The following is a 15,069-nucleotide window of genomic DNA, read 5'->3' as shown; positions in this document are numbered from 1 at the left end:
CCTAGCACAATGAACCTTAAAAGTGAACCTGATCCCTAAAATCAAAAAGCTGAAATAAAAGTATATCTAAGCCACCTAAAGTTAGTAAAAAAAAGAAGCCACAGGACCACCCCTGGGCCCATCAAGAATGGCAAACAAATTATTCTTCTGGAAAGTAGCAATGGCTTCTTGAACAGAACAATTTGAACAGTCAAGAGAATAGAGAATATTCGCCTTTTGATGAACCAGAGCTGGAGAGAGTAACAAAGATTGAGATTAGGAATTTGGAAGCAGTGGAAGAACTAAATTCAAACCAAATTTGGGACTGGATTGAGGAACTATTTAGGGAAAACCCTATGCACAAAAGTCCTAATCAGAGAGTGGGCAGCCAGTGATCCCTCAAACAGAATAAAAAGGGCACAAATCTGCCCTAGAGAAGATTAGTCCTAATGGGCAAAGTCCCCCTACCTTGTCTTATTATAAATTGACTTCCTAGCCTTAAGCATCATTGGAATCACAGATGAATATGTTATGATGATATTCATATTTTCTTTATTCACTGAAATTTGATATTATACTTTTGTAAAATGCTATAAAAAGTACAAGTCAGTGTCTAGATACTGTGTAATAATAGATGCTGCAAGTAGAAACCTGAAGTGTCAGGCAATTGTAAAGAATCATGTTCCCATTTAGGTGACAGACAACCCATGTGTCTGGAAAAGCTTCACAGATTTTGTAACGTTGCCCTGTGATAGCCGTTATCGGCTTGATGGTGCTTAGAGTTTCTCAGCCAGTAGTAAATGTGTTGAGGGAGAAATGTGTTGTCACATGGTGGTTTGCATCACATGTTGCACGGTTCCTGGAAACCGAAGATTATGGACCCCACTCCCCCAGGTCCATATACTAAGGAAACCTTCCTGCCAATTGTCTATGCCTGGAATATGTCGTTCTGCCCAGAACCCGATCTGCCCAACCTCCTTTGCTGCTGCAAGGCTTCTGGGTTCCCCCCTTTTTTTAACCATTCTTTTTTAAGAATTTTCATACAGAATAAACAACAGTATACAAACATTACAAGGGAAAGGGTAACGGGCAAAAGGAGAATGGAAACATTGTCGGCATGGAATGTAATCAAAGGTTCATAATGTAGCCATAAACAATATATGTTATCCAAGTAAAAAGAAATAGTATTACAGCTTTAAGGACCTCTCCGGGGTCCCATAGGAAGTCTGAACTAACACAAAGTCCACATTGCTGTAATCCGTGTCTGCGAACATAGCAAGTACCCGGGAAACAAAGTGCATTTATGTATCGGGCTCCACGTGGCACTTGAATTCAGCATCCTTAGGTATTACTAAATTTTTTGCAAGGTACCCATGGAGCTAGCAGTGAGATCTTCCATTAGCATTATCTAATTCACTTTAGAAAGTCAAAGCCCAACAGTTAGGGGAAGGCAGATTTCCATAGGTGGGTGTACAGGAGTTGGCAGAAGTATTGAGATGTCAAAGAATGGATTTACTTGACAGGGTGTTGTGATGTAGGAGGAAGAAGCCAAGGTCAGCGGGGATTTGGTGAGTGGTTCACTTTTGCATAAGATGTATGACCTTGTACCTGTAAGGGGAGGAATTACAGGGCAGGAACAAAATAGGTGCAGCATGGTGCCAGTCTCCCTCCCACATCGCCAGCACAAATACAGAACAGACAGGGAGCTTAACCGGTGTTCTGTACCGACGAACCAGTATCTTGTAACTCATCACTTGGAATTTACTGCTTAAGGAGGATTTATGAACTAAGGTGAACTTAAATACTCTTTTGCTCATAACTCAGGGAGTAACAACCAGGTTTTTAGAAAAGACAGGAAGTAGTAGTAGTAGTTGAGTTGCGAGTATAACATGACAAAGCATGGCAAGTGGACCCCTGGCCAACACAAAACATTCAAATGTTGTGTAAGGTCTAAAAGTCTGAGCCCCCTGCGGGAGAGTTTAAAGAACAAAAGTTGAGAAGTTCTCTAAAATCCAGCCTATAGTTCGCTGACTGTTCCAGTTCCTCTGTGATGGTTAATGTATATGGCTACTGTGGTGTCTGAATCCTAATCATACAGCTTTCCAATCAGTTGATCCTTTGCAGAAGGGACCCGCAATATTCCTAGAGCTCCAAACCATTCCACTATGCTATCAAGGTGCTCAGGAGTCACTAGCTTTCCTCATTCATACTAAACCCACATGTATTGAAAGTTAATAAAAATACCTAACCTTGAACTAACTTTGATTTATGATTCACTCTTCATTTACTTCCCACGAGCACATGTTGGATTAAATAGTATCAGTGAAGAAATCCCACGCATAGGTGAAACTAAACACTTAATAAAAGCCTCTTGATGTGAGCGCTCTCTGAATAATGTTTTGCTCAGATGGTTAATAGTGGATGATCAGAACAGAAGAATATAAATGCCTATTACAGTTCATAGAAACATCTGATTTGTTACCTGTAATTACCAAAGTATGGAAATACTGATCAGCCAGTGTTGTGATTGACTCAGTGAATGTGATAAACTGATAACAGGCTTAATCACTACATGAAGCTGTTGGGTAACCCATTGGGGTAAAATGAAAGGTTCCTGACCCACCAATGCTCAGCTATTGTTATTAACCAGGATTTATATGGCATCAACATATTCTACAGCACTGTACATTAAATAGGGGCTGCAAATGACAGATAGATACAGACAGTGACACAGGAAGAGGAGAGGACCCTGTCCTGAAGAGCTTACAATCTAAGAGGAGGGGGAAGTATCACACAATAGGAGGGGAGATATGGAATGGTGGAGGTGGAGCCATTCAATATTTCCACCTCTAGCTCAGTCCAGTGTAAAACGCCCTGTGTTTCTAGGTGTGGGGGAGCTCATAACATTGCTTTGCTGTAGACAAGGGAGAGGATGATGCACTACTTGCCCTATGCCCGACACCAGCAATAACTATAACCTTCGCCAAATACTGCATATATATATCTATATCACAAATAGGCCTCACTTTAATTTAGGTGAGTCCTCCCTCTGAACATTATTGCTAATCTATTTAGCACAGGGGTGATCAAACCTTTTGGCTTAGGGGTGAGCAAACTTTTTGGCTCAGGGGCCACAATGAGTTTTTAAATTTGACAGGCCAGGTCAGTATTAGATGGATGGAGAGCGTATGAACTGAAAATAAAAGTAAATTTAGGCTACGTACACAAATCAGATGATTCTCATCCGCTTATCACTTCAGAGCTGGTATTGGGTGAGAATCTGGTGTGTGTACAATGCTCGCCCAATGTTGTTCATGGATCCGTCAAGGAACGACTAACGACTGCAATGCAAGTGAAGAGGAGAGCGCAGTGGGGTGCTGCTTGTTCCCCTTCTGCATAGAGATTGGCTCTGTATGTACAGCGCTCGTTAATGCATCTTTCAGTCTTTTATCGTTGGTAAGGATCATTTACCGTCTAATGTGTGTACGTACGTAGCCCAGCTTTAAATATCTGTGGGAACAGTGTTGTCAATCACCCTTTTATGCCAGTGGACAGTTCTGATCCAATATTTGACGGGCCGGGTTAAAAAACCCAACAGAGTGTAGTTTGCCCATATCTGATGTAGCATGTCTTTAATTTTCAATTCAGAACAAAGCAACAAGGTCTTTTATTCTCCACCTCACACTTCTTTGCTATCTCCCTGCTGCAAAATTCAACCTCAAGTCCACTCAAGTGACACTCACTTGGGTGGATCCTGTCACTATCCGCACATGACCGTAATTAGGCCTGGTGATTGGATGGTGGAGGTCACATGCTCTCTAAACCTAGAAGCTCCATAGACCAATGAGAAGTGTGCATGGGTGAGCAGACCTCGGGCTATCAGGATGCAGTCTGTATCTCGACGTACCATTGTAACTTGATGAGTTTGCCAAGTGAAGCAATTTCCAAAAAAAACAAACCCCCCCCAATAAAGCAAAGACCACATCTTAAAGGAAAATGAGATTTATTTCTTATACAGCCAACATAATAAACTTTTTTTAGTTAAATGAAAATGAAGTTGAACATAATAAAAATACACCTTTTTTGCATTTAAAAATCAAATAATACATTGTCTGAAAGTTTTTTTTTAGCCTTGTACCAGCTACCCATACAATGGACACAACCAGCATTGAGCTGCCCTAATGCCTCTACATCTATCCAGTCTGTAATACCTGTGTGTGTAGAATACAGGGCACAGGACAGAACTTGGTCCAATTATTAAACTTTATATATATATATATATATATATATATATATAATGAGGAGAAGTTATAAAAGTGTGGATGTCTGGAGCAAACCCTGCAGCTCCTGAATATGAAAAGTTCTTGTAAATGTCCAAATCTTTACATTTGTAAATCCAGCACTGGGATATTTCTTGGCAGACCAAACTTCAGGATATTATTGGGCAGCCTTTAATCTTTTTACCCCTGAGGAATCCTTGAAATAATTTTAAGTTGTGTGCTAAATCCAATTTTTAGGGGTCAACAGGGAAAAAAACATCTCAAATTGGTGGCTAGTGGAAAGATCGCCCCCTACAGTGGTGGCTGGAATAACTCCGTTAGAGACAAAATAATAGGAAGTGCCCAAGAGATGAGGTTGGTAAAGTTGCCAAGCCTATCGATTATATATGAAATGAAGAAAAGAAAAGGAAACGTTTTTTTTGTGGCAACACTGATCAAATTTGCTTTACTGTACAATGGGCAGCTAAACTGAACATAGTCCACCTGTGCTTAAAAACATAGTGATAACAAATCTACAAGGACGAAAAGATGTATGGAACATAATACAAAAATATCCATATTATCACAGTTCAAAGCAATGCACAAAGTTCATTCAATTAACTTTGTGCATTGCTTTAAACAGGTGATAATCTGGATATTTTTGTATTATGTTTCATACATATTTTCATTCTTGTTGATTTGTTATGAATATTTTGTCTAGTGTGAGTCTCCATAAAATCTCCTGAGGAAGCCAGTTGGCGAAACGCATTGGGATATTGAGACAAAAAGTTTATATAATGCCAATGTGACATTGTTCATTGGTGTTGCAAGTATTTCTGCATTACTATGTTTTTGAGCACAGGTGGACTATGTTGAGTTTAGCCGCCTATCATTCAGTAAAGCACATTTGATTGAAGTGTTGCCACAAAAAAGACGTCTCTCTTTTCTTCATTTCGTACCTTTATAGACAAATAAATACATAATTAGAGTCATGCAGATAGATCTATCAAGTGGCGACGACCCCAAAACTATGCAGGCATCAAAAGAGGGGTCAATCGGCCACAGTTCAAGGAACCCCAAGCACCTTCTGGAGGGTTTTTTTTCTTGTGAAAACACTCGGCTTCTCGCCCTCCTTAAGCCAAAATATTACTATTCACCCAACAAGATATTTGCCTGTTATTGTGTATAAGCACTAAAAATCACTAAATGTATTATTTTGCTGTGTGTTGCAATATCGTGGAAATGTGTTCAGATACCTAACCTAACAAGAGAACAAATGATGTTGTGGTGTAGATGTGCAATGTGGGGGTCACCTGTTGGGGGCGCACATAAGCTCAGTCATTACAAGCAGAAAAGAGACCTGACAAGCTAAAGAAACTTGTCCTTTATCTCCCTCAACAATGACAGGGGCTCTTTGTTGTGCTCTACATTTAGACTGGGTGCAGTTACATAAAACAAGCCACAGATCCGAAATCCCCTATAAAATATAGAAAGTAACAGGGCGTAATACCCAGTGCACTGCTCAAGCTAGCACAGAAAATAAAATAGGACAACTGTGAAAAGTGTTGGTGGATAAAATCACAGGGATCTAAGTTTAAAATACTAAAAACTAAAATCATCATCCTAAGGATCTCCAGTTATTAAATAAAATGGTGCAAATGAACAATTGTAGGAACAAAAAGTAAAGTGTTGCCTTATTTAATCAGATGCCATCTTTGGTTTTCTGGAAAAAGTAAAAGCGTGAGATAAGTTATGCTAGAAAATGTTTGCTGCCCTAATGATCGGTATTTCTAGGTATAGTTAGGTAAATTAGGCCTGTGGCTTGCAGAGGGGGGTAAGCTCTGCTGTTCAATCTTTCTTCTACACAACAGTGGTTTTCAACAAGAGTTCTGCGCAATCCCGGGGTTCCTCCAGAGGTTGCTGGGGGTTTCCTGAGGAATTAGTGGCTCTCAGGTCAGTTTACGTGACTCCAATGATCTTTTTGGCTATCTGTAAGGGTGACATTCTTCCCATTGGCCAGCAATGCAAGAGACATTCTTCTAGCTGACCACTCCACTAGAATTGTAGAAGCTCCCCAAGACCTGAAAGGTATTCAAGGGTATTTCAAGGGTTCCCCCATGTGGAGAAAGGCTGCTATAAATGAAAAAATACAGAGGTTCCCATCCCTCTTTTCCCCATACACCCTCCATTCATGAACTCTGATCCATGTGTCTAAGGAACAAGCTTGGTACAAAACAAAGTCCTCCAGTTAGCATCCACAGCGTCTGTGTCTTACAGACCAGCAGACGCCTACCGGTGGTCCGCGGCTTTGGCTGGTGAACCTCCAAGCGGGTTCAGGAAAAGGACCTCTCTGGGGGACGCACTGGCCACAGCCGCGGACCATGTTCCCCATACGGATCACAGGTTCAGTGGGCAGGTTCTGGCATCATGACATTACAATGGGGGAAGTTTCTTCCCCTGTGAGTGACACCCGGCCCCCCACGTATGCGCAGTTTGGAGCTGGTAATTTTAGTGGTCTGCTGGTCTGAAAAGGTTGGTGACCACTGTTATAGACAAAGAAAATAAAAGTGCAAACCACGCAGCAATCCTAAACATATGCATTTGCTCAGGTGCTTCCATTAATAGGGAAAAGCCAAAAATCACAAAATGTAAAACCAAAACGGAACCCAAACGGCCCACATAACAACACCAATTATATCTTCTGGATTTTAAATGAGCCAAACTCAAACCATTTCAACTAAATTCTTCCATCTGTGGATAAAATGATTTACTTGTGTTTAACAATCTGTTAGTATCACACAAAATATTTTTTTTTAAAAACTATTAAAATAAAAATAAGCAAAGAAATAGTTAACCGTGATATCTCATCAAGGGGCTTGGAGCTAAAGTCGTCCAATGAGTGACTTGATGTAAAAAGTTTACCAATCAGTAAGGGCAAAAATAAAACCTATGCAGTACACATCTTCTCTATGCACTCTATAATATTCCTGAGGTTTTTTTTTTATAAAAAACACTGCAAGTTCATAAGAGTGGCTGCCGATCTGCCAGAAATTCACACAGCTCCTAACTTTTGGCTTCAGCTTGGCCACCAATGCAATAATATTCAAAGTCCTGTGTGGATTTCCCTTTTTCTGGGCTACAGAACATGGCCCTCTGCATTTCTGCCACATAGAGGGAGATTTGTTGCACAGAAAACTCCCCTGGGGCAGCTGTTGTCAGCTTACCGGATGCCTGGCACATCAACAGATATTTTGATGTACTTGCAGCTGTAAAGAGACCAACCACAGGGAAATGTGCTGCAGAAACGTACTGAATATTTAGATTTGGCCTGATATGCACTTTAACAGTGATCTGCGAATTATCCTAAATACATGATGAACAATTGTTTTTTCTGCTTTTTTTTTTTACTGACATTGGTGTGATTGTTTCAAAAGGTTATCTACATTTAAAAATGTTCAAGCACAAGAAGGATGCTCATGTTGTGACTACCCAGACTGTGGACACATGTTGCTTTCCCTGTACCAGCTTTCCATCCTTTTTTAACAAGTAATACAATTCTTAAATAAAACCTATTCTGTATCCATTATTTTAGCCACAGTATATTGATATTACTGGGTCTCTGTGGAGGAGCTGGTAGCAGGCTGTACATAACTTCCTGAAAGCAGGAACATGCAGTAATGCCCACGTGTGATCCTGAGCCTCCATAATTGAAATTAATGAAAGGGGTGAGCTAAGGACAGTCACCAAAGAAAAGAAAGATTTAGATGGTGCTGGATATCCTTCAGTCTGGACACAAGGTAGCCTCTGGTTTGTTGCAGTTTCTAATGAATATTGTGAGAAGCTAAATAGTACAGTGAAATCAGAGTAAGTAATTTCAGTGCAGGAGAAGTTCCTGTACAACTGTGCAAGACTGAAGGGAAAGGTGGAGGTCAGCTCTGACCTGAATACAATATCCCGCCTAAATCTACCTGGCCTGTAGAAAAAAACAAATCTAATTTAACCAAAAACATAGCTGAAGAATATTACATTCTTACATTACTGTAAGATTATAAGCATGAGGTGTTATATAGTCCTAGGGGGCTGGTCTGCAGTTTCCTGTAGGCAATAGCATAATTCTAGATTGCTTGCTGCACGTTTGTGTCCCTTATAGGATATTTGGAATACTGGCTGTTAGCAATATAAAGGCACTATGCAAGAACTGGGTGACAAGCTGAGCACTGAAGGGCCATCAAAAGACATGGTCATCCAGTGACCCAATACACAGACAAGTCAGCAACAAAAAAAAAGAAAGGGTGATATGTAACTGGTAATGAATGTCTGCAATCACAAGGATTGACCAATTACTGTTTTGCTTGAGTACTTTGTAGTTATACAGTCCTCATTCTCCCACACAGAGCAGGAAAGTCTTCTGGAAGTAGAGCATGCTCTCGGCAGGTTGGACACGTGCTCTGTGTGTTTAGCCACGTCTTGATACACTGCAAAAACAGACAGCAGTTATTACAATGTGGAAGTGTAAAGCATCAGATTGTGTTGGTATAAATTAAAATTAAATGTGCCGTAACTGAAAATAAACAGATTGCCCTAGTGTTTTGCACCGATTAAGGTCCCACCACCTGAAGGAAGCTTCTGCAATCAGCACTTTCATGAGTGTCAAATGCCTGGTACCCTTGCATGGTTCCTCTTGTCACCGCAGGTCAAGGTAGTGACACCGGGGCCACCAGAGGAATTCAAAACACACAGTGGATCCAGAACCTTGCACACAAAAGAAGGGGAAGTGGATGGAGAAGATTCTGTGACAGCGGTAAAAAAAATGAACATCAGTGGAGACCTGGTGGTCATTTTATTGACATGTTGCCACCTACCTTCTATTACTGATCTAAATTCAGGCAGCAGATTGCCAATAAAATGCTTACTTGTTATAACTGGGTTGCACCCCAATACCAACCAAACCAGCAAAGCCTTGCTTTACTGCTACCTCATTGGCAAGTAAGATTGTGCAGCATTTCCGTCAGAGGAAGTAACGCCATAGGAACAGGTGAATGGTCACCTAATCATCATCATTAGAATAATAATGAAATTAGATTTCTTTTCCCTGAGCATTAATGTTATATCATTCATTATGGTGGTGTAAGGTAATCTCTGTATCTCCAGCTGTAATTTAAAAATTCCAGTACACATTGCTAACCGATGACCAGTAGAGAACTACAGCCTGCAGCAAAAAAAAGATGGAATGAGACAGTCATGTGATCTGTCATCAACTGCAAAGCAGGTAATAAAAAAAAAAAAAAGGCACTTACATGCTTATGGAAGAAGTGACCACAGTCCAGCTTGAGCACGGGATATTGCTTCAGCTCGTCATGGCAGATTATACAGGGGTCTTCATTAAAGGACTGTATCAAAAGCAATACAACAGGTTTAACATTAATAACAGTGATAGACATTGAAGTGATAGACAGTGATAGACACTGAATTTATTTGCATCATCATTTGCACAGAAAAAAATAACATAAAATAAAAAAAATGTAGGTCTTCTACAGACAGCTGTTTTGTCCACATATCCATCCACCATATCAATAGTATAAGTTAACTTGGCCTTATAGGTTCAAATTGCTCATCGTCCTTGCAATCTCTGAAGGTACCCCAGTGTTCCAGGGAACCCTGGTTGTGATACACTGTTCCAGAGAAACAATGGATGAAAACAGCTAATTTTAGCAATATAAAGCGGACACAAAATTCCTAGAATAATGGCAAATTCATACAAAGTAAAAGTTGCTAGATTAACTGCTACCCTAAAATAGAAAGGCAGAAGATGGCGGTGCCCACGATGGAAGGGAGACAGGTCAGTATAAACCTTGTTTAAGAAATTTTCTTTTTTAACACACATGAAAAGTCTGTACCTCCAAATCATCTGGCTTCTGCCACCTGTTCTTGGCTCCAGAGTTCACCACTTTCCATGGTTGTCTAGGCTGAGGAGAGGCTGGCTGGGGCATGACACCTCCTGCTTTAAATATAGATGCAGTCTACATAAAAAAACAAGAACATGTGAATAAGTAGATAGCAACAAGTGAAAACGCAAGATCAATTCAGTGATACAATTTAAAGTCTACCAGAAATTTGTCTACTTACCGGTGTTGCCGATGCTATGTTCTTGGCTTGGAAGTCTAGAATAAACTCAGTGACCCGGCTAATGAGGTCTTCATTTGTGAGCCCGGAAAGCGTTCCATTATTTTGGGCACGAAAGTCCTTGATGAAGGAGGTGAGTTTAGCCCTGCGTGAAAAAAATATGCAAAAATCAGGGAGGAGACCTCTTACATTTCAGCAACATTTACATTTTCAGCAACCACCCGGCTGTTTTTGGGTGGCTACTGATGAGTTGGGTCACAATACAGGGGCTGCCACCCACCTACAATTTTTTCCGACCCAGCTTAATAAAAATTCTGGGTTGAGCACTGCACTTTTATCCTTGGTTAGAGTTGCCAAATATGTTTATTAGTCTCCCAGACACAACAGGGAGAAAAATATCTCTCTAAATGGTCACCAGAACAGAAGTCATCCTTGGAAGATTTCCCCTATATTTCTGTTCCGATGACAACTGTAAAATGTTGGATCACTTTCCATCTTTTTGACAACAGTCACCAGGATAATAGAGGGGTAAATCTTTCCAATGGGAACACGGTAATAAAAATGTAAAGGGGTCAAACAACAAAACAACCTTTGGCTTTAGACATACACTTTGGTACATTTTGTTTTACTGCCTTGGTGGATATCCAGTGTTCTCCCAGCCCCTATTTAGCTGTTTTTGGGTGCTTACTGATAAGTTGGGTCACAATAACAGAGGCCACCATCCACCTACAGCTTCTTCCCACCCAGCTTAAAAACATTTCTGGGTTGAACACTAAAATCTTTTGGGAAAAGTGGAAACTTGTAGCAATTTCTGTGTCATATGCTTGTACTTACTTCTCATAGTGTGGGAAGATATCATGAAGATCTTGGATGATCTTATCAAACACCGTGGGCTTAGAAGGAGATGGAAGTGTGGGTTCAGGCTTTGCGTTTGCTTTTTTGTCTTGGCCAGCTGCCTTCTGATTGGCAGGCGGTGGATTATTAGGTTTAGTAATGAATGCAAGTTGAGCAGAAGCCTTTTTTGCGGCTTTAGCATTGGCCTTTTTACTAGCAGCAGCCTCCTTCACTGGAGTTTTGACAGGGTTGGAAGTAGAAGTTTTAACGTAAGGTGCAAGGCCTGGAGAAGGACTACTTGGGACCCGGGCCATGACTGGTGGAAGCTGAAACTGTTGCTCCTGGAAAAAAACAAAAAAACATTATTAATAAGGGAACCCCAATTTTTTTTGAACAAGTCAAGCAATTACCTAAAAGCTCAGGTAACAGCTGCTCTGTGCAAAAAACTGTAAATAGCAGGAACATCGCATTAGCTGTACAACAAAATGACATACAACCAACTTTCTGAATTTGCTACATATAAGGTACTTCCAAGAATGCAAGCAAGGCTCTTAAAAGAAAGCCCAGCATGCCTTCTAAACTTCATGTTTAGATACAGTATGTTTAAAACTTGCTTTTAAATAAACATTTTGCACCAAATAAAAATAAAAAAATGATACTCTACATATGCACATCATGTACTTACAGGGGCACTGGGTGGACTTTGTAGCCTGTCCACGGGAGTCTCCGAGATATTGCATAGCTTCAAACTGCTTTTCAAAGAGTTTATTTTCTCATCAAACTGAGCCTGCAAACATATATTTAAATCAATCAAAACTATTTTTAAAAAAGTTCTGGAGAACACAATTTAAAGTGTGGAGCTTTATAAACCAAATACAGCCAACAATTTAATTATGTAACAGCCATTTAAGGCTGACACTCCTCTTGAAGTGATGTTGGTGCTCCAGTGTAAAATGCTGATTAAAAATTGAAAATTTTCTTTCCAAAAAAAGTTTAATAAATATTTCCTAACATTTAAGCAATCCTTAAGTTAGAAGCTGCAGAATGCCAGGTCTGGTACCACTAATAGTCACACTTAAATTTTTAATATCTGCAAATGGATATTGCTCTGTGCACAGCGTACCCACCCTTACCAAAGCAGGTAGCATCAATGCATTAAGTTCCAGGTGGTGGGAGTGCAGCTGCAAAGTCACTTGCTGTTGCTGGTTGATGGTCAATGAGTTTGGACAACCTATCTTCCTCCAAGGTAGGAATGCCCACTTGGCTGCCTTATCTCTCTATATACCAGTAGGAGACTATTATTAAATCACCGTTTTTCCAGGAAGTCCAGCCAGTCACTTCCCTAAACTGAAGTCAATAGCAGTAGATAACAGCCACTATCATCTAGTGAAAGGTAGCTTGTGCACTTAGGTGCAACCAATACAGCAACAACTAGCACCAAGAAACAATATTAGTGAAACTAGACTGGGCAATATTTGAAGGAACTTTAAAGGAAACAGAGTTTAACGTTTTTACCAAGTTACTATTCAGCATTATACACTGTACCACCAAATACTACATTACCCTTCAATTACACATATTTAATCCCACTTTACCACAGATCATAGGGCAGGGGTGTCCAAACATTTTACAAAGTGGGCCAGATTTGGTTAGGTAAAATTGTGTGGGGGCTGACCACTAACCAGGGTTAGTGTGGGCGTGGCCTGCACAGGTCCCGCACAGCACACGCCCACCAGGGTGACGTGAGGGATTCCACGTGCACGGAGTCCAGTGTCAGTGTCGGCTCCGTGCAGAGCAAATTCTTGGAATTAGACTGGGCGTGGTCCGTGCAGGTTCCGCACAGCACTCGCCCACTATATTGATGTAGGGGATTCCCTGTGGACACATGGGGACTCCCGTCCTGCCGATTATGCCCGCTGAGTAGCGGGCCGACATATAAAAGGAGGTTGATCAACTCTAATGCAAAATAAAAATAGTTTTTTTTGTAAGTGTGTATTTTATACTGTGGTCAACATGTTATTGATTTTATGACAGAGCCTACGGGCCGGTGGAAATTTGAACACGGGTCGCAATTGGCCCCCAGGCCGGACATGCCTGTCATAGGGCATAGTGGTGTAAATAGATCTTTTTGTCGAAACTTTCATTGGCTGCAATGTCTCCTGGATGGCGCCATTACACCCCTACATGATTAATCTTGCCTATCTTACCTGTAATAAGTCCATTTCATTCTTTAGCTGTAACTTCAAAGACTCCATTTCTCGTAACTGCTGCATAGTATGAGGAGTTGGATTACTGTGAACCAAAAAAAAAAAAAATTATCAGTAGGGAGTATGACAAAGATTGGTACAGCAGATGGGATAATCGAAGAAAGATTTATCTTTAGAGTGGCTTTTAGAAGCATGCGCATTGGGAAAAGTGCAACTCTCCAATATTGGGCCCTGTCGACTTTGTGAAATATGAATCAGGTCCAAAAATCCTGAAATATCAGTCCTGTACAGAGGAGATTACAAGGACAGCATATTCTGGCAAGGGCAGAGATTTTTCAGTACTTGTTGAAAAAAAATTAATATTGTAATATTATATATAAATATATAACCAGCACATCCAAGGACTGGTAAGCAGCAATATTAGACATTTTGTACTTTTTCAACACAGATAGAATATATTTTTTGACCTTGCACTTAATGTTATTAAAAAATATAACAAAATAAGGTGGATACCTGAGGACTACAGGACTAAACATAGTGATGTTCCGATCAATAGTGGCAGTTCTGATCCTCATCTTTAACAGTTCACATTGCTTCCGGTTCTCCAATACAATCACCTACAGCAAACACAAGTAAACATACAACAAATCATCAATAATGGTAGGAGGCTGATAAAGGAGGAATGTTTGCAGTGGCTAGTCAGATTTAGGCTATCAAAGCTTATCAAGTAAAAAATAAAAAACTGACAACAAGAAAATACAAATGGTATAAACAAAACATAAATCAGCAAATATACTCATCTAAAATGGTCATGTATGCAAATGAATAAACTGTATATACAAGGTTTTTTTACATGCCAAAAAATGTATTATTATAACTTACAGCATTTGCAATGCTTGCCCCCCACCCACAATGCTTTTACCTGCTTTATCTTCAGTCATCATTCTGAGTATGCATCTGCTCATTGGACTGAGATTGTAGTACAGCGAAGACTGCAAAACCCACCTGCCTGAATCCCAAATGTTCAAAGTGGGACTTTAGTTTCACTTTACCTGGATCTCAAGAACATCTTTCTACACCTAAAAAGCTAGCTTTTTGTCTACAAGTTAAAAACATAATAATGCGGTGTTAACAAAACTGAAAAACCTATTTTCATATCAGTTAAAAAAAGAGATCATATGCTTGACTCCAGTTCAGTTTACATTTAGAGTGGCACACGATCGTGTATTCTTAGGTGATTTACGTGGATGGATTGTGTTATGTGTTTTTTTGGAAATAATAAATAATTTAATAGACAGGAAAATATGTAATCAGTGATCAGGTAGTTCTCACCTCGGCAGCCATGGTCCTCTGTTTGGTCTCCTCCCATTCCTCCTCATGCATCTTAATACTCTTTTCCAGGGTTACTTTTTCTTTATCAAATTTACTGCAACTAAAAACACAGACATGCAATTCAGCAATTCAGATAGTGATTTCTGTCAACCTTTTCACATAAAATATTTTTCACCACATGCAGAGCTGACTTGCCCAGGATTGTGAAGGTGTTAACATGGTATTAACCACAAGTTGTAGCAAATTTGGACAAATTCCACAAGCCAAGCAAATATGTAACTCAAAATCCTAAAAATTCTTTCCCCAAATCAATACTCCCTGGTGCCTTAGGGCTA

At 40.1% G+C, this 15,069-nt stretch overlaps 1 protein-coding gene across 3 annotated transcripts in view; it reads right to left on the bottom strand.

Moving 5' to 3' along the window:
- Window positions 1–3,965: 3,965 nt before the first annotated feature.
- TTC3 (tetratricopeptide repeat domain 3) overlaps window positions 3,966–15,069 on the bottom strand; it is a 63,391-nt gene continuing 52,287 nt past the window's right edge. For all 3 annotated transcript variants that reach the window (XM_072398284.1, XM_072398286.1, XM_072398285.1), the window contains 9 exons: window positions 14,735–14,834; window positions 13,916–14,019; window positions 13,403–13,487; window positions 11,881–11,982; window positions 11,196–11,536; window positions 10,365–10,506; window positions 10,136–10,258; window positions 9,536–9,628; window positions 3,966–8,713 (listed from right to left, as the gene is read on the bottom strand). In XM_072398284.1, coding sequence (XP_072254385.1) covers window positions 8,606–8,713; window positions 9,536–9,628; window positions 10,136–10,258; window positions 10,365–10,506; window positions 11,196–11,536; window positions 11,881–11,982; window positions 13,403–13,487; window positions 13,916–14,019; window positions 14,735–14,834 — 1,198 coding nt within the window. In that variant the 3' untranslated portion in view covers window positions 3,966–8,605. The remainder of the gene's footprint in view (window positions 8,714–9,535; window positions 9,629–10,135; window positions 10,259–10,364; window positions 10,507–11,195; window positions 11,537–11,880; window positions 11,983–13,402; window positions 13,488–13,915; window positions 14,020–14,734; window positions 14,835–15,069) is intronic.

The sequence above is a fragment of the Pyxicephalus adspersus genome, chromosome 1, assembly GCF_032062135.1.
Source record: "Pyxicephalus adspersus chromosome 1, UCB_Pads_2.0, whole genome shotgun sequence".
Taxonomy (NCBI): Eukaryota; Metazoa; Chordata; class Amphibia; order Anura; family Pyxicephalidae; genus Pyxicephalus; species Pyxicephalus adspersus.
The sequence above is the reverse complement of the archived record's forward strand: the minus strand, read 5'-3'. Positions and strand labels throughout refer to the sequence as shown.